At 36.0% G+C, this 21,882-nt stretch overlaps 1 protein-coding gene and 1 pseudogene across 1 annotated transcript; one reads left to right on the top strand and one right to left on the bottom strand.

Annotated features, from left to right (window-relative positions):
* Window positions 1–1,056: 1,056 nt before the first annotated feature.
* On the top strand, window positions 1,057–12,136 carry LOC125852450 (methionine--tRNA ligase, cytoplasmic-like). Its single transcript, XM_049532177.1, is given in 18 exon segments — window positions 1,057–1,264; window positions 1,360–1,504; window positions 2,580–2,733; window positions 3,199–3,348; window positions 3,709–3,813; window positions 3,815–3,949; window positions 4,106–4,249; window positions 4,545–4,635; window positions 4,774–4,880; window positions 5,023–5,137; window positions 5,890–6,008; window positions 6,215–6,280; window positions 6,453–6,581; window positions 6,676–6,819; window positions 6,910–7,039; window positions 8,964–9,202; window positions 9,282–9,383; window positions 11,730–12,136. Coding segments are annotated over 18 exon segments (2,424 nt in total). The 5' UTR covers window positions 1,057–1,146; the 3' UTR covers window positions 11,961–12,136.
* A 495-nt stretch (window positions 12,137–12,631) lies between these two features.
* Window positions 12,632–20,344, bottom strand: LOC125852462 (pleiotropic drug resistance protein 1-like; annotated as a pseudogene).
* Between the last annotated feature and the right edge of the window lie 1,538 nt (window positions 20,345–21,882).

Below are 21,882 nucleotides of genomic sequence, written 5' to 3'. Positions count from 1 at the left end.
GATGATATAATGATTATTTTTTTGTTTAATATATACATTAGTATGTAATGTTCCAATATATGAAGTTAACATGATGTAGTCTAAATTCATTTGTTTTTGTCAACAATTTCTCTTGAGATGTAGATATATGCTTCTGAATATCTTTTCCAAAATTTAGAGAATTGTCACGATTTGTTTTTGATGCTCAAGACAAAAAAATGACTTTATTTATCAGTGCTACTTATGTGACTTAAAACTCTCATGAAGTTTGCTTCAAAATAGTTATTACTATATAAATATTTCCCTTTTGTTTTACTGATTTACTATTTCTTAATATTTCAGTATTTTAGATGAAGAAAAGTTTATATGACTTGTAATAACTTCAGTTGAAGTTTGCATTAGTTTAATTTTTATTATTTATTTATTAATTAATTTTATGAGAAAAATATTTTCATTAATATAAATATATATTTATATTTGGGTAGATATTTGTATTTAAATTAAAGTATTATTATATATGTCACAAATGTATTATCAAGTTAACAAGATCTTCTAACTTAAAATATATTATTTTAAAATGTTCCAAGTTTTTTTTTAAAAAAAAACTCACAACAAATGTGAAAATATTTGAATATATAAAATATAATTGTTCTCTTCACATGTTCATATGACATCTAAACAATTTAACATGGAATACACATGCAAAACACATATGGTTAGATGACAAGAAAAATACAAAGTGAATATTGTCTATTAGGTAATATTAATTAGATAAGACTAATTACATAATTGAACCTCATCAAATTGAAATAAATATATACATTATTGCATTTAACTAATAATTTTTTTTATTGATCATCATATGTTTGCGTGAATAAGAGATATATATGACAATCAACGCTGATCATTCACAAAAAAATCTGCAATATTATTTTTTTCTAAGCTTATTATTCAAATCTTCACTTAAATAAGCAAATACTATTTACTATAACATTATTTTTGGAATTGCTAATCATCAAAAAACTAGTATATATATACATGTACTCCCTATAATATTATTACACTACACACTTTTAACATTCTCTTTCTCTCTTTACACTTCGTCGTCTTCATCAGCTGCAATCGGCCGGAAAAAACCTCTTTTAAATCCTAGCAAATCTATCAAATATGGGCGATGATCGTAAGGCGACTCCGAAAGTTCCAATCGAAGGCAAAAGAAACATCCTAATTACTAGTGCTTTGCCTTACGTCAACAACGTTCCTCATCTTGGCAACATCATCGGATGTATGTACGATTTTTAATTTTTTTTTTTTGGAATTTTTGGATTTGGATGATTTTGTGAAGTTTTTTGTTGTTGTTGTTGTTGTTGTGTTTTGTAGGTGTGTTGAGTGCGGATGTGTTTGCGAGGTACTGTAGGATTAGAGGATACAATGCAATATATATGTGTGGTACAGATGAGTATGGGACGGCAACTGAGACTAAAGCTTTGGAGGAAAATTGTCATCCAAAGGATATTTGCGACAAGTAAGCTAACTTATTTTGATCTTTGTGTTGGTATGGAATTTGGGTGTGTTTGGTATGGAGGAGAATGTATAAATGTATTCAGAGGTGTATCCAGAATTTCGGTATGATGGGTGCATATGATATGGTTTTGGATTGACCATTGATGTCTAGAAAAATGTTTGATATTTAGGTTCATATAATTGAAACGATAAAATTTTAAAATTATAGGTCCAAAATTAAAATTCTTAATTAATTAAAACGCCAAAAGTGCTACCAATAACACTTAGAGAGGTGTTACCCAATTTTAGAAAGAAAAATAATACAAGATAGATATAAAATGTCAAATTTCTAATCTTACTGAAAGGTGCACTCAACCATCATCGCAGTATATGATACTTCGATTGTGGGTTCTCACATCTATATTTAACAAAAATTGAAAAAATATAACACTACTATATATGATTTTAGGAGGGAAGCATGGGTTCATGTGAACCCGGTGACCCCCTCGTGCGTACGCCTCTGAATATATTACTACTACTATCTTTATGATACTTTTGAGTATTGGAGGGTTGTTTGGTTGGTGTTTAGGAAGTGAATTATTCGTGTATTAAAACTAGCATAACTAGTACTTCCTTTGTTTCAATTTGTTTGTTATACTTTCCTTTTTGGTTAGTTTCGAAAAGATAATCTCATTCCTTTTTTGACAATACTTTAATTCTAACTTTCCACGTGACATGTTTAAGACCAGACATTCAGTACATTCTATGTATCTTTAGTTTAAGATCACAAAATTCAAGGTTTTTTTTTTATTAATCTTCGTGCCAAGTCAAAACGAGGCAAACAAATTGAAAGGGAGGGTTGGTTGTGGTTAGGAAGTGAATTATTCATGTATTAAAACTAGTGTAATTAGTACTTAGTTCTTTCAATTTGTTTGTGTTACTTTTCGTTTTGGTCCGTTTTAAAAAAAAGAATGTATTTTTCCTCTTTAATTGTAACTTTCTATATGGCTTCTTTAATTTATCCTTTTACTTTATACAGTTGATAGCATGAAGCCAACCCTATTTCACAATTTCTTTCTCCTCTTATTGGCTTGCAGATATCATGCAATTCACAAAGAAGTTTATAAATGGTTTGATATAAGCTTTGATGAATTTGGACGCACATCAACACCACAACAGACAGAAATTTGTCAAGCAATTTTCAAGAAGCTCTGGGAAAATGATTCCCTTTCTGAGAATACAATGCAGCAGGTATCAGATTCTATTTCGATCTATCTACCTGGCAATCCTTTTTTTTTTTAATAATTGTGGTGTCTAGGCCAGCTGCGCGCTTCTCGACTAATTCCACGTGATATCTGCCACCTCCCACCAGCAACATGTAACAAGTAACTCTATCCACTAAGGCTAGGAGAGATGGGAAGAAATCACTTAGTGTTTTTGCCTTTGCTAGGATTTGAACCTGACACCTCATGGTTCTTAACCACTTCATTGACCACTAGGCCACACTTAGGGGTGCATCTTCCTGTCAATCATCTTTCTCCTAAAAAAGAAGAAGAAATTGTTTCCCTGGCAATCAGCTCATTGCTACTGTTGTGTGCTGCCTATGTAGCTAGACATTTTGATTTGGCTTTCAAATGCTTCTTCAACTGTAGTTGCAAGAACCACAGCTGGAGCTTAGTCAACATTTTCCCAACTGAAGTTCCTTCTCTTATGCAGCTTTACTGCAACACCTGCAAAAGGTTCTTAGCAGATAGACTTGTAGAGGGAAACTGTCCAGGTTGCAACTATGATTCTGCACGAGGAGATCAATGCGATGAGTGTGGGAAACTATTAAATCCCACAGAACTAATAGAGCCAAGATGCAAGGTTCGCTTATCCTCTCATTTTCAGTTAGATGTGTATTCCTTACTGAGTTTTATTTTAAAAAGTTTCATGTTAGTTAATCAAATGTTAGTTTCTTGAAAATAAATGCAGATTCCTTCGGTGAGATACTTGATTTTTTGTTTGAGCCCAATCACAAAAGTTGTAAAGGATTCAATGTCTTGTGATATAATTGAATGTATGAAGGATTGAAAGCACAAATATTACGCATAATCTTGTTCATATATTGGATTGGGGGTATATGTGTGTTAAAAGTTATACTAATTCATGTTGTGGACTAAGTGTACATTGGATGTGGTAGAAAGTTTTACAAACTGCTTAAATCTTAGCTTGCTCACTCAACAGGTTTGTTGCAACACTCCTTGTATCCGAGATACAGATCATTTGTTTCTTGAGCTCCCTTTGTTGAAGGATCAGTTAGAAGCATATATAGTTAGAAGCATATATCAACGACACGTCCGGGGGATGGAGTCAGAATGCTATCCGTATAACAGATGCGTGGTTTAAAGATGGACTTAATCCAAGGTGTATAACTAGAGATTTGAAATGGGGAGTTCCAGTACCACATGAAAAATACAAGGATAAGGTTGGTTGAGTGAAAACAATTGATTGTAACTTGTAACTCTGGGATTATTGATCCACATCCAGCTATCAATTTTGTTGTGTCAATTTAATTTGAAGTTAACAACAAATGTTACCTATGATCCTGGATTCATGACATTATTCATTGATTGGTAATTAGGTTTTCTATGTATGGTATGATGCTCCTATTGGATATGTATCAATCACCTCATGCTACACAACTGAGTGGGAGAAGTGGTGGAAGAATCCAGATAATGTGGAGCTGTATCAGTTTATGGGCAAGGACAATGTGTCTTTTCACACTGTAAGTTCGAGAAACTTTAAAATCACCATGTGTTAGCTGGTAGGTTTCTAATTTTGTGATATTAGGCCTTTTTAAATTATTTTGAACGAAGGATAATAGTGACAACTGATGGCCCTGAAGCAGGGTGCTCATGTGTACTGCATTGTCATTAGTGTTGTCTTTTGATGTGTTGTTCTTACGCGTATTATTAGTTTTCTATCTCGGGAGTATGAGTAGTTTATGAGTACCAAGGTGGTTATATGTGAGGGAATGAGTGGCTAATTCATGTACCAATGATGAATGTTGTATTTTCCAGGTATTATTCCCATCTGCGCTTCTTGGAACTGGTGAAAGCTGGACACTTCTGAAAACTATCAGTGCAACGGAGTACTTGAACTATGAAGCAGGTTAGTTAGAAATTAGTTGAGGGTTGCAATGTGTGATTGCTGCTTGAGACTTCAGTTTGGCGATTCTAGCCAATAATACATTGTTCCATGTTACTAACTTGATTTATATCCACTCACTTTTTTGGTTGGCCTAATCAGGAAAATTCTCAAAGAGCAAGGGTGTAGGAGTTTTTGGTAATGATGTAAAAGATACAAATATTCCTGTAGAAGTATGGAGATATTACCTGCTAACAAACAGGCCAGAGGTGGGGCCATATTGCTTGACGATGTTATTTGTTGTCTCAGTGCTTGCTTTTTTGTCATCTATAGAATCCTTACATGTTTCCAAAAAAAAAAGTTCCAAATTGTGTAATGCAATTGTATCACTAAATATTTCAGTTACTGTAGGTCTCAGACTCTTTGTTTTTGTGGGCAGACCTACAAGTGAAGTTAAACAGTGAGTTGCTAAGCAACTTAGGCAATTTTGTTAATAGAGTCCTGAGTTTCATCGCAAAAGATCCAGGTACCTCAGCTAGCTGGCTTTTGGACATTTACATAGTTTTCCCCTGTTAATGCGCTATTGTAGTTGTCAAGGTTGCTTCTCTGTTGATATTTTGCGTCTTTAGGGCTTAGGCTTTGAAAAAGTTTGGCAGCTTAGTTTGCTGTCTATTTATCTTTCCTATAATTCCTATGGTTTATGTATTAAGGGCTCGTTTGGTTAGAAACAAATTATCCCAGGTTTAATTATCCCGGGATTGTTATTCCATCCTCAATGTGGGATAAAAATAACACTACAATCCCGGAATAAGTTATCCCATGATTTTATCCCAACAAAACATGGGATAAACTCATCCTAAAATTAATCCAGGGATTAGTTATCCCTTACCACTCCTACCAAATGAGCCGTAAATGACATAGTTTGCTACATTGTTCATGTTTGCTGTTGTTAATATTCTGTACATATCTGGTTGATTTCTGCAAATCTGTTTCTATTTCTTGGAAATGAAAAAATAAACAGAGTCACTCACTAGGCCTCCTTGAATTATGAAACTGGTATTTCAGAAAGCAGGAAAAACTTATCAAGAAAGAAAATATAGTAGAAAATAGAAAGAGAGGTAGAAAATTTTTCTCTTGAGAAAGATGTAGGCTTATGGTTGGGTGGAAGTAGTATATTTTGCTAATTGTGTAGAATCCATCATGTCTACCAGGGAAAACGTCTTAATTCTTATCCTCTTTTTCCTACATATCTAATGGATTGACAATGCCCTCATACAGACTCAGGTTATGGTTCTATTATTCCCAACGCTGAAGGAGCAGAATCGCATTCCTTGACAAAGGCATTGGGTGAAAAAGTTAGAAGTTGTGTTCAGCAATATGTAGAAGCCATGGAGAAGGTGGTTAAACAACTTTTCCTGGGTTTCCCAGTTGTAGTGTTATAAGTAGTTTGATCTTATTTTATCAGTAAAGAAAAAGTAAAAAAAAGAAAGAGAAAAAGGAAGCTATGATAATAAGGTTACTCATCTGCCACGGGTGACACATTTTCTTGCATCTGATTCTATCTTGACTGGTGCTCTTCTTTCTTTGATGCTTTTTGGTCTAGGTTAAATTGAAGCAGGGCTTGAAGGTCGCTATGTCTATTTCTAGTGAAGGAAACGGTTATCTGCAGGTAATTGTCAAGTGCTTTCCAGCTCTATAGTTTTTGATCAATAACTGCAATGCGAGTGTAATTATCTCACTTTATTTTAACTTACTGAAATTTTGATTTTTCCATGTGACATTGGTAACGATTGTGGGTATTCTTATGGTTACTCTTCATTGCTTCAAATTTCTTTCTGCAGGCGAGCCAATTTTGGAAGCTTTACAAGGAAGACAGGCCTTCCTGTTCGATAGTGATGAGAACTGCTTGTGGTCTACTATATCTTCTAGCATGTCTTTTAGAGCCATTTATGCCATCTTTTTCACGAGAGGTAATATTTCTGTTGCCATCATGGCAAAATTGAACTGTGTTATGTCATCTGTCTATGTTCAGGGATTTGATGCTTTTCCCCTCTTGATTCACAGGTGCTTAAGCAGCTCAACATGCCTCCTGAAACACAAGTTTCACTGTCTGATGAAGGAGGTGACATTGAAAATGGCAAAAGACCATGGGATATTCTACCTGCAGGTCACAAAATTGGAACACCAGCACCATTGTTCAAAGAGCTGGTAATGCATTTTAGTCTCTTTTTACTGCATGTGTATTCGTTCTTTCATTTTGTTTGCTGGTTTATAATTGATGCTGATGATAATATACAGAAAGATGAAGAAGTTGAATTCTACAGAAATAAGTTTGCTGGAAGTCAGGCAGATAGGGCAGATACGGCTCTGAAGGCAGAAACTGAGGCCAAAGAGATGGCTAAACAATTGAAGAAAGCAAAAATATCAGGTTAGAATTTCTATTTATTTGACTTTCTGTCATGAATTTATTTATTTCTAGGGCAGGCATGTTAAGGTTTTAAGGAAGGATCCTTCTAGTTTCTTTAGGCACAAGTTTCTGAGCAATTGCTTTGATTGTTTTTGGAGCATTGATGAAGTGCAGTACTTGCTGTGGTAATGGGATGCATTCATAGTGCAGTACAATATAATCTTATTTACTAGTTAAAGAAAAAAGTAAAAGCCTATTGTGTATTCCATGGAGGTTTGGAAGTGTCTTGGAGGTTGGAGTAGTATGGCTTACCAAGCCATTTGATGCTATACTAAGAAGTGGTGGGATGTCAGACGAGTGAAGAAAGAATAACAAGGAGATATTTAAAGTTGTGCGAACTTTTGTAACATTAAACTTATGAACCAGAGTGCCATATGATGGAGCTTTGGGATAGAGTAATACAGTGTGGACTTAGGGACACTACAAAAGTGACAGAAAACTAGTTTGGATTTATTTTTTGAAATAGGTAACTTTGTATTCACACTAAAGAACTCATCAATAACTGATGAGGTGGGATTTACAAACCCCCCAGGGAGTGCCATCATACTCAGAATCCAAAAGGACAAACTTTCAAAAATTTACAATTGGCTTATAAACTCCACAAAGCTATCTACTTCCCCCCACTAAATTTTGCTTACACAAAAAATACAAAAGACTAAGACATCTCATCTTGATCTCCTGTGAGCTGCTAACCTTTCCTTCATAACATCTCTTATTCCTTTCTTTCCATAGTGTCCACCAGATGCAAGCAGGGATATTTTCCCACCAATCTTTCCTTTGATCCTCTCTTTCCAATTCCTTGCCAGTGTGTTAGGACCTCAAAAATGGTTCTGGGCATTGTCCAGTTTACCCCAAGTATACAAACAAACATGTTCCACAGATCTGTAGCTATCTTGGAATGTGGAAACAAATGGCCAATATACGAACGCTATAATATTGCTAATAAGATTGATGGAAATGAAGTTGTTTTGGAAGACCTACAATCTCCTAACATTCAGATTTAGTGAAATATTGTCTTCCCCTTGATATGCGAAAGTGGACAAGTAAAAGTGGACGGAGGGAGTATTGAAATCCCGCCTCCTGTTTGTCTTTCCCTCTCCCTTATTCTTCCTCTTTCTCTCTCTTTCCGCTTCTCCCTCTTCTCTCTCTATTCTTCTCCATTCTCCTATTTATGAGTTGTTTAGGGCTCCTTATTCTTTAGATAGACATTTGTCTTGAAAATATGAAAAAAATTGATATTAAAATCCTCTCCTCAGATCTATTTCTCTTTTCTCCTTCTTCTGTTCCTCTATCTCTCCCTTTCTGTTCTCTCTTCTCCCTGCTCTCTTTTTGGTGCTGCATCACATTCAGTACCTCTTCTGCGTGGACTTATCAATAATTATATTACTTCATCAAACAAAAAGAACTTGTAAAAAGATAGAGAGAAGTGTCTAATTGTTCCTCTTGTGCTGTTTTTCTTTTGAGGATCATGCTGGGTTTATAAAAATGAATTTAACCTTTTGTCCCCCCCAACACACCTTTCTTCCCTGAGACGATTTAGCAATAGCTGTCTTTGAGGCACTTCTCACTGTTCCTTTCAAGATATTGATTACCAGCTCTCTTTTGGTCCTCTTATTTTCTTAACACCACACCTCTAAATAGTAAATCCTAATCGCCTGTGAAGATTTCTCGCTTGGTGCCAAAAATTTAAGCTTTCAAGAATACATACAGCTCCTTATGCTTTCATAAGAGACGAGTAAATCATCTACCCTTATCGGATCCTGTCGGACTCTTATCTAAATTCTAGGTCTAGTTGGCCATGGTTGGTGGCTGCAGTTTAGCTCTCTATTCTTGCATGAGAATCATATGGGTTTTGGCTTACTTTGGTTTTTGTATTGTGTACCAGATGGTAATAAGAAGAAGGAACGTGCAACAAAATCTTCTGAAACCAAATCTAAGGCCCCAGCCTCTGTTGAAGGAGACATTTCCATTAGTAGACTCGACATTCGTGTTGGCCTCGTAACCAAAGCGCAGAAACATCCTGATGCTGATTCATTGTACGTGGAAGAGATTGATGTTGGTGAAGCTCTGCCCAGAACTGTTGTTAGTGGCCTTGTAAAATATATTCCACTTGAGGAGATGCAGGTTTGGCTTCCTCACTAATGCAATTTCCAAATATAAAATGAACTGGTGAAATTTATTTGCAGTGACATTTCCCTTTCAGAATCGGAAGGTCTGTGTTCTATGCAACCTAAAACCAGTTAGCATGAGGGGGATAAAGTCCCAGGCAATGGTTCTTGCCACTTCTAATAGTGATCACACTAAGGTAAACAGCAAGGGTGCTCATCTCTTCTGTCCATATCTCTGGAAAATTGCTATGTGTCTTGCCATGATTAATTTCTACATATTCAACTCTGAATGCTATGACTACTAACCTCCACACTTAGAAACCCAATACCAAAAAGGAGAAAAAATTGAAGTCCAGAAAAGAAGGGAAAAATTGTATAAGATGAACAGATTTTTTTTAAAAAGCAGCATTGCTAGGATTATTTTTGCTATGAAGCTTAGAGCTTTAGCTGGAACCATTGCAAAATGTCTTGGCAAAGAGGTAAATGTGGATCTAACTATTGGCACAACTCGGCGGAGCAAGAGCCTAAAATTGCCCCTTAATTTGGAGCTTCACTCTATTAACGACTGATTTTAGTATAAAGTGGGCCAAAAAAACTCTATATGTTGGAAAACAAGTATCTTAGTGTAAAAATCTTCTTATTCAAGTGGCAGGTATCTCGTGGAATTAGTTGAGGTGCTTGCAAGCTGGCCCCGGACACCATTGTTATAAAAAAATGTCATTCCTTTCCAAATAGGACCTCAATTTTGCTGAAGTGCACTCAAACCTGTGGAAAAATGTTCAAAATATCAAAGCATGTCTCAAGTATCTGCAGAAATGACTTTGGAACCTTGCTTAGAATTTACAATTATACAGTAAAGTCAATCAATCAACCAATTAAGTGCTTTGATCCCAAACTTGTTGGAGTTAGTATCCATTTTGCTCTGTTTAGGTCTGTTTGTTCTGATGCTAAATGATCTTTTTTGTTTTGATAAGGTAACTTTATATTCACATCAAAACTCATCAGCAAAGCCTGATGAGGTGGGATTTACAGCCCCCAGGGGGTAATTTCAAAAGCGAAAAACTGGCCAAAACTTTACAATTGAGCTTTAAAATCCACTAAGCTATCTACCTCCCCCACCAAATCCTCTTTACACCAAAAATACAGCAGGCTCAAGCTATTCATCTTGATTTTCTGAGTGCTGTTAAGTTTCCCATCATGTGATCTTTCATTTCTTTCCTTCCACAATGTCCACCAGATGCAGGCTGGGATGCATTTCCACCAGTCCTCTTTGGATATTCTTCTTCTGCCCACTCCTTCCCACTGTCTCAACAACTCTAAAGTAGTCTTGGGCATTACCCAGTTAACTCCAAGTATGCATAAGAACATGTTCCACAGATTTGCAGCTGTTCTGCAGTGTAAGAATAAGTGACTATTAACTTGTGCCTCTTCCCCACACATGAAACACCTTGAGCAAATCTGTATACCTCTTCTTTGTAACACTTCATGAGTTAGACATGCTTCCCTAATTGCCAACCAAATAAAACCCGAGATCTTGTGAGGAACCTTGATTTTCCAGATTAGTTTCCAATGCCATTCCATTTCCATAGCCTGATTAGAGTTTAAGCTCCAGTAACAAGACTTCACAGAAAAAATCCCTTTCTTGTGCATTTTCCAGATTGGAGTATCAGGACTTTCAGTGACACCTGGAAATGCATTTAGTGTGTGTAATAATCCTGCTACTCTATCAACCTCCCAGTCATTTAAAGCCCTCCTAAAGATCAAATCCCAACCTTGAGGGCTCCACACTTGTGCCACAGTGTCCATCTGTTGTAGGCTCAATATATAAAAATCTGGGAACATGATCTTCAAATTCTCTTCCCCTAACCAAAGTTCATTCCAAAAACTGGTTTTCACCCCATTCCCAATCCTAAAGGATAGATTGGGGATAAAGGATGGCCACAGTCTTCTGATTGTCTTCCAGACAGAGCATTGATGCTAAATGATCTTGTCTTTAAGGCAAATTAAGAGTTCACTAAAACAAGAGGTTCTCTACATCTCACATTTTCCCATTATACAAGAATAGTCATAAGATTTTTGCAAGGCCAGTATAGCTTTTCTGGGACAAAAATATATACATATATGTGTGTTAGCACGTTGTAGCTTTTGTAGTGAGATGTCTTTGGAGGATTCTTAACCTTCACATTAGGTGGCTAGACCAAATATTTCATGTGCCTTGTGTATGTGTTTTTGTGGAACTACATATTACTTGCTTAATTCTGAAATGGAAATATGGAAAGTTAATTAATTTATGGTGGCATGTAGTCTAAAAAATGGAGCATATCTACTATCTAACATATCTACAAAACTTGGAAAGGTATCTGACAGAATGGGGGTAAGGGAGAACAGGAAAAGTGGCTAAGAACATCTACTTTCTCTCTACAGCAATATTGTAGAACGGGCATTACATGACTGCTGTCTATTAGGACTTATCTCCTTGCCGATTTCATACTTTTAATTGATAGACTTCGATAATTTATACTAACGTTGATATACAACGTCAGGTTGAATTGGTCGAGCCACCAAAAGATGCTGTGATTGGGGAACGAGTTACATTCCCCGGATTTGATGGCAAACCTGACAATATCTTGAACCCTAAGAAGAAAGTTTGGGAGACTGTTCAGGTGGATTTACATACCAATAAGGAGTTAGTTGCCTGCTACAAAGATGTGCCATTCACCACATCAGTTGGTATTTGCAAGGTTGCTTCCATTTCTGAAGGAACAATAAGGTAGGCTGATTTTTTTGGTTCATTTATTAGGAGAAAACAATGTAACTAACACATTTAAAGTTTTTTCTTCTTTAGTGCTATGATAGTAATCTATCATCTTACTGTTATCAATTGTTCATAATATTACTATAATAGCAAGTTTGATTCTATTAAACAAGCTAGTTACTACACAAGTATTTTTAATGACTTTTGGATCGGGCATCATAGGCTTTCCATATTATTACAACTATGATGGTTTCACACTGATTATCATTCTGCCATTAGTTAGTTTGACGTTTGTACTCTGAAATAAAGGGAGTATGTAATAGATCTACGTAAACGCGATGCTTTGGTTTTGAAATGAGATTATTTAAATAAACGTTGAAATTTCAGGAGGCTACAGGGGTTGGACATCCTGTTATGTGCCTTCAACTCTTGTTTTTAACGGTTCAAACAATTTGTCAGTCATATTGTAGAAAATAATGCAAAATGAACATCAATTTCCAAATTCTTATATAAGTCGAATTGTAATAATAGACTGACAAGTGACACCGCTAATGCAACTTTACCAGTTACACTTCGACTCGGTGAAGGGAAAGGTAAGAAGAAAATAAATCAAAATAAGGAGTAAATTTCTTGTATATTTTCGTTTATTAATGAACAATTATTTATTTGTACAACAAATTTGGGACCAAGGAAGAAACCAAAAAAATATAAACAATTTTCCAAAAGGTGAACTACACATAGTAGTCTCTTCTTTCTCTCAAGTTGTTAGAAAGTGAACACTCTTTATCTTTTCTGGAAGTTGAATGCCTTAATGGCAAATGCAAACAGGAAGGCAAAAACAACAGGCCATGCAACGATAATTGCTGCAACGACTCCAAGAAAATCATGCTCAAATCCAAAATAACGCCCCAAGAATTGTTCAACATTTTCATCATCGCTAAGCATAGTTTGGAGGTCTCCGAATTGTGATGCAACAAGACCATACAAGGTCCACGCGACAGGGCAAAGCCAATAGTACCATCTCCACCATATTGGAATTCGCTGTTTTTAGCAAAACAGACACAAAGATAACATGTCATTTTCCGATATTCAGTTTAGTTTAGGAGGATAAAAAGAAAGATGGAAATGAAGGATTCGCAAAAACTTACAGGTCGGGGAACGATGAATCCTGAGAAGAGATTCCATACTGCATAGAAGAAGGCCGCTACTATAGAAGCAACGTTTTGATTCGGGGAAATAGCCACAGTCATCATGCCATAGAAGGTGAAGTACAAGAGAGTGAAGTACATGATGAAGAGGTACCAAAAGAACTTGGCAACAGTCCATTCGAATCCGATCATTGCATACACAATTATACCATAGAAAGCTGCTTGTACAAATACTTAAGGTATTTCAACAATAACCTGTCCAAAGGCATAAGGTAAAGCAGAATACATTCCAGCAGCTCTTTCTCTGTAAAATACAGTACGCTCAACAGCTACAACAGGCTGGACTGATGAGCAATTTTGTACACCAAGGAAGAGCGTTGCAGCATACATGGATCCCATAGCATTTAAAAGATCCTGGCTCCGACTCCTGTGATCAATAGAGCTCGAAAAATTTAGGGAAAAGTTACCTTTTTTACAAGTTTATATTTACTTGTCAATGTAATTTTACTTACACTCTTCTACCAAGATCCCAGAACAATGTGCCAAAGACAAGTGCTAGGATGACTGTGAAGATGAATCTAACTGCCGTGTAAGATGGATTACGCCAGTATGATAAATGTTGCTTCCAGAGACATGCCATACATTGAGTCCAGAAAGGCTGTGAAAATTGAGTTTCAAAATGCAGATTCTTTGTACCAGGACGAGGTGTACTTAATTCAGTAATCAAGGCTTTGTTCCTCTTGTAGAGGTCTGATTTCTTGTACAAATCAGCAAAGCCAACTCCTAACGTCATTTCTTGAGATGCGGCTGTGACTTCTAACATCCAAGTTGCTGGATTGTAAGCCTCTTTGATCTTACTAACTCCAGGCAATGACTGAACTAAAGAGGAAACTAAGATTAGTATTTGATTATATAAACTAAGAAAAACAAACACATATATTTATTTGTTAATGTACCTCAAAGTATTTGATCAAATGACAAGAATAGCGACCCAGAGGACCAACATATATCTCCTGTCCTCCTCGTTTCATTAGAAATAGCTGCAAAGCCGTGTTTCACATTTAATACAGGTGGAAAAGAGAAAGTGGAAGCAAATATGCTTGGAAGGTTAATAATCTCACCTCATCAAAGGCTTCAAAAATGTCGATGCTAGGCTGATGAATGGTACAGACGACAGTTCTTCCTGTATCGACAGTGTTCCTAACAGCTCTCATTACACTGGCAGCAGCTCTTGCATCCAACCCTGAAGTTGGTTCATCCATGAAAATGATAGAGGGGTTTGCTACCAGTTCAACTGCAATGGTCAGTCTTTTGCGTTGCTCGGTTGATAGACCATTGACTCCAGGCAATCCGACTAAGGCTGATCTTAAAGGAGTTAGCTCTACAAGTTCCATAACTTCTTCAACAAACATCTGCAGAGCAGTGATATATCAATTATGTTATTGCCCTGCCATACATGTTTCTTTAATATGTTCAACCAATTTTATGGAGAAAGGACTTAGGGGAACCAACCTTTCTGTTATTTTTGTCAACATCTTGAGGTAAACGCAGCCAAGCTGAGTAAACTAATGACTCATAAACTGTAATATAAGGCGAATGGATGTCATTCTGTTCACAATATCCAGAAATACGTGCAAACGTTTCTTGCTTCTTCGGATATCCAGAAATCTTGATGTCACCATCAACATATCCTCCTGTTTTTCTTCCGGCCAAGACATCCATCAATGTTGTTTTACCGGCTCCACTAACGCCCATCAAGGCTGTGAGAACACCTGGCCTGAAAGCTCCACTCACTCCTTTTAGAAGTACCAATCTATCTTCAGTGGAACCTTGGTATTTTATTTCCTGCAATTCATTAGAATGTTAAGTTAGTTGTTCATAGAAAATAAAAACCTTACGAGTCACAAATATTATTCGTGAAAGGTTCTGGAAAGTTACCTGAGGCATGTCAACGGAGTATACAACGTTATCAAAGGTGATGGAATGCGGTTCAAATGGAAGAACCATTCCCTTCTTCTTTTCACCCTCAGTTTCACTTTCCTCAATGAGTCGAATATTCTCATCGTCTTCTGATATCATAACTTGTGGCTTACCAAAAGCTGAAGATGTATAAGAACTATGGTATTAGCCCCGTTTCTCCGGTCACAGTATAAGGCATCGTTCATTTTATGTTCTTTTCAAGGGGAATGTAAAGGCACCAGAGATACTCACGGTTCAGGTAAGCGAGTCCAATACTGTAGCAGAGGTTGAAGATTATTATGAATCCGATAAGTGCCACAACACCTATCCAGTACCAATATGCATCTGGAAAGAACCCTCGAGATCTTACTACTGCATTTCCAAGTGGCTCAGCTCCATTTGGCGCAATCTGTTTTAATTAAGAGGAATGGGCATCCATATCTGAGAAAATTAGCTATTTGCATGTGGTTTGGAATAAAAACACTTACATGTTCCCATTTCTTCCCATCAAATTCATTCACAAGAATTGAATTCACAGAATACATTAATGGTGAGATCCAGTAACCCCAGATCCACCATTTCTTCACATCATCTGTAGCATCATGCAAAATAGAAAATAAATAAATGTATGACTGAACAAGAATAGATTTCTTGCGAACACAATAAAACATACTTCTCGAGAGGACAAATCCAGACAATGCAAATTGCAAAACCAGTGCAAATGCTCCAAATGTGGTAGCGACTCCCATTGTTCTCCCCGCTGCACCAATGAATCTAAACAATCCCGATGCCATCTGGTGTACTAGTACGAGAAGCAAGAATTGTTTGAACAATCTGCAAAGCCATAATCCCTTGATAAACATGAAATTATGAAAGACCATCAAATTATTACTCTGCACTATCTTTTTCCTTCCCTTACCTTGAAACATTAGGATCAAATCCCATGACATAATATGTAAGAAACGTCCAAAGACCAACTTCAATAAATGTTATTGGGATTTTGAGAATCCATGTGGGTAGGGCATAAGCCCATGAAGGATAAAAAAGAAGGTCCCTTTGCTTGAAGTAGACTGGAAGCTTTAAAATCGTCAGGTTGATCTCAGCCATTCCATTAAACATAATCACAACGACTACGAAAAAGAGAGCACCAGCATACATCCCTCCATCATCCATATTATCTCGGGGCATCTCAGTACGGAAAAAGACGGTCATCATTATAAGTGCCATTACCACGAGCTGAGAAAACAGAACCGAAACAAAGAGAATTAACAATAGGCACATGGTATTGAAATGGCAAACACTTGTTTATCTAATACACCAAGTAGTCAGTACCTGAAAGAGCTTGAATATGTAAACAAATGAGTTCCTCTTCATTAGTAGGAATTCTCGTTCAGCGCAGACCTTCAACATTTGTTTCGTCCCTATACCATACTTCTGAGTAGACAAAGCAGCAGGGTGGCTTTTGGTCTTGTCATATGGAGTTGCAAGCTCATCCGCGAGTTTCTTTCCAACGTGGAAAGACTGATATGCCTCAGAAAATTCTTTTGATGTGATAAACCTTTAAGGCTCATCCCTCTTAGCCCAATATTGTTGTTGATCCTTCTTTGATGTTACCTGCAATACATAATTTAAAACTTCATTCTTGTATGTCTAAGACATAGTTAACTAAATAAAAGTTTGGTCTACCTAACAGATTAAGCATTTATGGTGGTCACATACTTCAACATAGTATCATAATAGACGAAGGGTCGGTTTAAGTCTCATGACCACCCATGAAAAAGAATCAGAACAGTATGTGAGGGGACACATGAAATAATTAACTAAACATAGTAGTGCACCCTCTCTAACAGTTTAAACTCTTAGATGAGAGATGATTACCTACTTCACGCCATTATCTATGTTGGTTATACTTTATTGTAAGACATACCTCTTGCAAGAAATCTGCCACACCTTTCCTTTCGGGGCATTTGAATCCCATGGATTCAAAGAAGTCAAGAACAGCTTCCCGAGGGCCCTGATAGACAATGTGTCCATCCGACAACAGAATGATGTCATCAAATAAATTGTAAGTCTCGGGGGCTGGCTGCAACAGAGATTTCACAGCAGTTCCCTTCAAGAGCTGCACCAATTGTCTTAGCGAATTGACAATGGAGAAAGTAGTTGAACTGTCCAATCCAGTTGAGATTTCATCCATGAAAAGCGCCTTTGATGGTCCAACAAGCATTTCACCTGTCGTTACACGTTTCTTTTGCCCCCCTGAAATACCCCTTAACATTTCATCTCCCACCATAGTATCAGCACAGACATCCAGACCCAAAATCTGCAAATGGAAGTCAAATTACCATACTGGAAGATAACGATACACAACATCCATAAGACAGGTTATCTGCTACTACAAGTTAATAGCACTATATACATTAAATCCTTATTATGCAAAATATTGGATTGTAAATGTTACCTTAAGAACATAATCTGTAACAACATTAGCTTCCTGTCCTTTTGTTACTGAAGCCTACATTTCCCAAAAACAATAAAAACTACAAATGTAAATTTACTAACAGATTTAGTATTATTCCCTCTCATGTCTCTCTGTTGTATTCTTACCTTCATGTAGATATCAACATCATGATCTGGTTTGATATTAGCTGCTTTCTCTCTTCTTGATAGTTCAGCCAACATCTCTATATAAGTTTTCAGGAAAAATAATAATTAACAAATGAATATATAATGTTTTCACTGCAAAATAAAAAATAAAATTCACTTATAAAAAATACATTTAGAGGTAGTTTGGTACGATGTATTGGAGAAAATAACATATGTATTAGTCATGAAATTGTTTAATCCTTTGTTTGGTAGGATTTTCAACCTATGTATAATTACTACACACCCTATTCAGTATTATAGGATGTGTAACTTCTTCATAGCAAACCATGGTATTAGCAATATAAGGGTTATTAATACATAAATAAGCATGGTTAAAGACAGAACTGTTCTTAAAACACCAAACCAAACAGTGGAATATAAATAATCCTAATATAACTAATTTCAGCGTTACTAAAACACTTTGTTCACTACTATTCGTATACACTCTACCAAACAATTCTTATTTATAAGAAAAAAGAAGAAGAAGAAAACACTAACCATATCTAGGGCCAACTCCTTGGCATCTTGCAGAAAATTCCAAAGTTTCCCTTACAGTCATTTCTCCAATATGCAAGTCATATTGGCTGATATAAACAGCTGTTTTTTGTGGAACAAATTCATGTAGTTCATGTCCATTATAGGTTACATTTCCAGTAACCTGATTTCCAAAAAAAGGGGAAACTTTTTTAAAAAATCATATTTATGAAAGGGTTCTACTTCTATGAATTGACAGTGATTTTTTTTTTAATATCAAGCTATGTTGCTCGAATTCTTAAAAAATGTCAACAGGTGCGTGCGGATACTAGGTAAGTGGATCCAACATGGGTTCGACACCATTTTTGGAGAGTCCGAGCAACATAGGTATCAAGTCACTTTGAGGTAATTAAAGGCAACATTGCTCCGTCTCTCCATTATGGAGTCATACCCGTGTTGGATCCTCTACAAATACACTCTTTTTGAGTATTCAACATGCACCCGACATCACTTTTGAAGAGTCCAATTGTCCAAATACATTTTATAGACGGTAATCATCCTTAATTAATGAAATTAGGAAACTAAAATCAGATAAGCAATCTTCTATAGTAGGACATCCTGACTTGGAATTGAAAAATCTCACCTTTAGAGTAGGATCAAGTTTTCCGGCCAAAGCTAATAACAGAGTCGTCTTTCCAGAACTTGGAGGTCCCAAAAGCAGAGTCATTCTGGAAGGCTTAATCATACCACTTACATCTTTGAGAATTGTGATTTGCCTCTTTCTACTTGGAAGTATGTGAATAGAATTCAAGAATGTCTTTGGAGCAAAATATTGGAAAGAAAAAGAAGTTAGTTTCAATTAGAAAAAAAAGGCAGCTAGGTGCACAAATCGCATTAGCAGGTCCGAGGGAGGGTCACACCCCAAGGGGTGTGATGACCATAATCTTGCATTACCCTAATGTAAGGATTAGTGACTACTTCCACGACTCGAACCCGTGACCTATAGGTCACATGGAAACAACTTTATTGTTGCTCCAAGACTCACCTCCTTAGTTTCAATTAAAAGAAATAGAAATATTAAAATGTTTGTTTTTTTCTTTCATATTTGTACCTCAACAAAATTGGTCATGAAGTTGATAAACGTAGGCAAAGCTCTGCTTCCTACAGATGCATCTGCATCAATGTTTAGATGCTCATATCTCACTTCTATTGATGGCAAATCAATCCCAACTCTGAAAATTTTCAAAAAAGAAGTTAAATACAGAAAATAGAAAAGGGATACTCAACATAGTTAGAAAAGAAAGAAGAGAGAAGGCCAAAATTCGATGCACTAAGTTCTCACTATCCCTAGGTCTGAGGAAGGGCCAAGGTCGGAGCCACAATTGTAGTTAACTTTGACTCAAATCATGTTTGTGTTTAAAATTTCATTTAATATGTAAAAATAATCTATTCAGAACCCAATAAGTAAAATGAAGTGTGGTTCAGAACCCAAAAACTAAAAATTCTAGCTCCCCCTCTCGAAAGGCATCACATCCGGTCATTGTACACGGCTATATCTTGTGTTTCTGTAATAGGCTGTTATCATGGATTAAGCCTTGACCTCTGGACACATGGCCACAACTCTTGTTATGCAAGGGGTCAGGAAAGGGCCGAACCACATTAGATCCATTGTACACAGTCTTACCTTGCAACTCTGTAAGAGGCTGTTTTCACAACTTGAACCTGTGACCTTCTGGTCGCACAACACCAACTCTTACGTAGCGCCTAGATTTTCCAAAATGAAAAATGAACTATATATAAATGAAAAGTTCAAATTATCTCACTTACGTCTCAATTCTGTTCTTGAGTTTCAACAAGAACTTCTCATTATCTTCATCAGCAACTTTCACAAGCCTATCAAGCAAATTCTTCCTTTCTTGATGTCCAATATCATTTGTATCAACTTCAGCAGCAGCTTCACCTTCTTTTCCAAACAATAAACCTTTTCTCATCCGATCAAACGTAGGCAATTTTTCCAATGCAGCCCATTTAAGAGCCTCTTCATCATCCTCATCTCTTGCTGAACGCGAAAATATCGAGTTGCTAGAATCTGCACTCAAACTTCCCCTCATACTACCTCTAAAATTGTTAAGATTCGCTGGCTCCATCATGAACCAATGTCCACTTGATCAATCAATAGACTAATCTTTTTTTTTAGTTCTCCTCAACTCTAAGAAGAACTCCTAAACTATGCAAACGATGACTTTTCGTCGTACCTAAAAATGAAAAATTGTTTCCAATACTTCAAACTTGTCCAAATGTACATAACTAGAGTATTGGGAGATACCCAAATATTTTTTCTTGATTTTTTTATTTTTTTATTTATTTTTGGTGCTCTTTCACTTGTATGATGATATGGTTATAAAGAACAAAAGAATATTTGGTGCCAATTAGATTACAAGGCAGAGCACTTATGTAGCAGCAAACTCAGGATATATTAACGCAAATGTAGTCTTTTTATTCAACTATTTTTTATGTGAATATTTTGCCTTTCTAGAGTATGACTAGATATTAAGGAAAATCTAGAATACTCAAAAGCCACCAATAAATCAAATCAAATATACAATGCTATATTATGAATGGCTGATTAAGCCAAACTGCATCAAGTAAAATTGATGGTATATATATTTTTCATTTATAATTTAAAAATTAGTACTAATTATTCCTACACAAAACTTGGAATTTAGTAAGTAATTAATTAAAAAAACACACAGTAATAATAATTAAAACAAAGGTTAAGAAGAAACAGTCTTCAATTTGTTACCTTTTGGAGAATCAGTACAGCTGATTTGTAGGGATTTGAATATATAGTTAGTTTATTGGTCTCTCTCAAAGAGTGACTGTTTTGCTTCACCGCCACCGCGGAAGGAGATGGAACAGCTTTTCCGGCCGGAAATAACATCTCCGGTGACTGTGAAAGAACTGTGTGGTCCTACACGCGCCGGCGCGTGCTCCGACAGAACCGATTGCGGTGGTATCTCCGGAGTGGCTCTGTAAAATCCGGCTACTTTGGTGGAATTTGAAATGTATGGCGGTTGTGATCGGTCTCCGAGCATTTTGTTTGATGAATTCGGAAATGGTGAAGATGGAAATCAATTCTACTGGTTTGAGCTACGATCAATTGAGTATTTGATTTCATGCAAATTATCAGGTGTTTTTTTTTTGTTTAGCATAAAATTTAAATGTTTATTTATGTATATTTAAATTAAAATGTATAATATATATTATGATTTCTAATATATTTTCAAAATTTCGATCACAAATTATCCTGTCCGGTTCGAAAGCTGATTGATCAACTTGTAATAATATTGAATTTGAAGTTCTTTAACTAATTCTCTCTATTACCTTGTCATATGTATTAAATCTATCAAAATTGACCTTTACCATAGACCTTTTAAGTGTCATATATATATATATATATATATATATATATATTTATTTTTTTAATCATTATCTATTCAGATCATGTTATTGATAAAAAATCACGTATAATGAACTCTATATCTTTGAGTCTTGATATGTTTTTTGCTCTAGTATTGTATCTCCTTTTGAATACATTATCGATTGGAACATTCTTATCTATCTTTGTTTCTTCTTTGAATTGAGAGTCATGTTGATTTGCAAAATATCCATCACATCTCATTATCTTCAAGGATTAATAAGTGGATTGAGTTACTC

This window comes from Solanum stenotomum, unplaced genomic scaffold (genome assembly GCF_019186545.1).
Source record: "Solanum stenotomum isolate F172 unplaced genomic scaffold, ASM1918654v1 scaffold35404, whole genome shotgun sequence".
Taxonomy (NCBI): domain Eukaryota; kingdom Viridiplantae; phylum Streptophyta; class Magnoliopsida; order Solanales; family Solanaceae; genus Solanum; species Solanum stenotomum.
The sequence above is the reverse complement of the archived record's forward strand: the minus strand, read 5'-3'. Positions and strand labels throughout refer to the sequence as shown.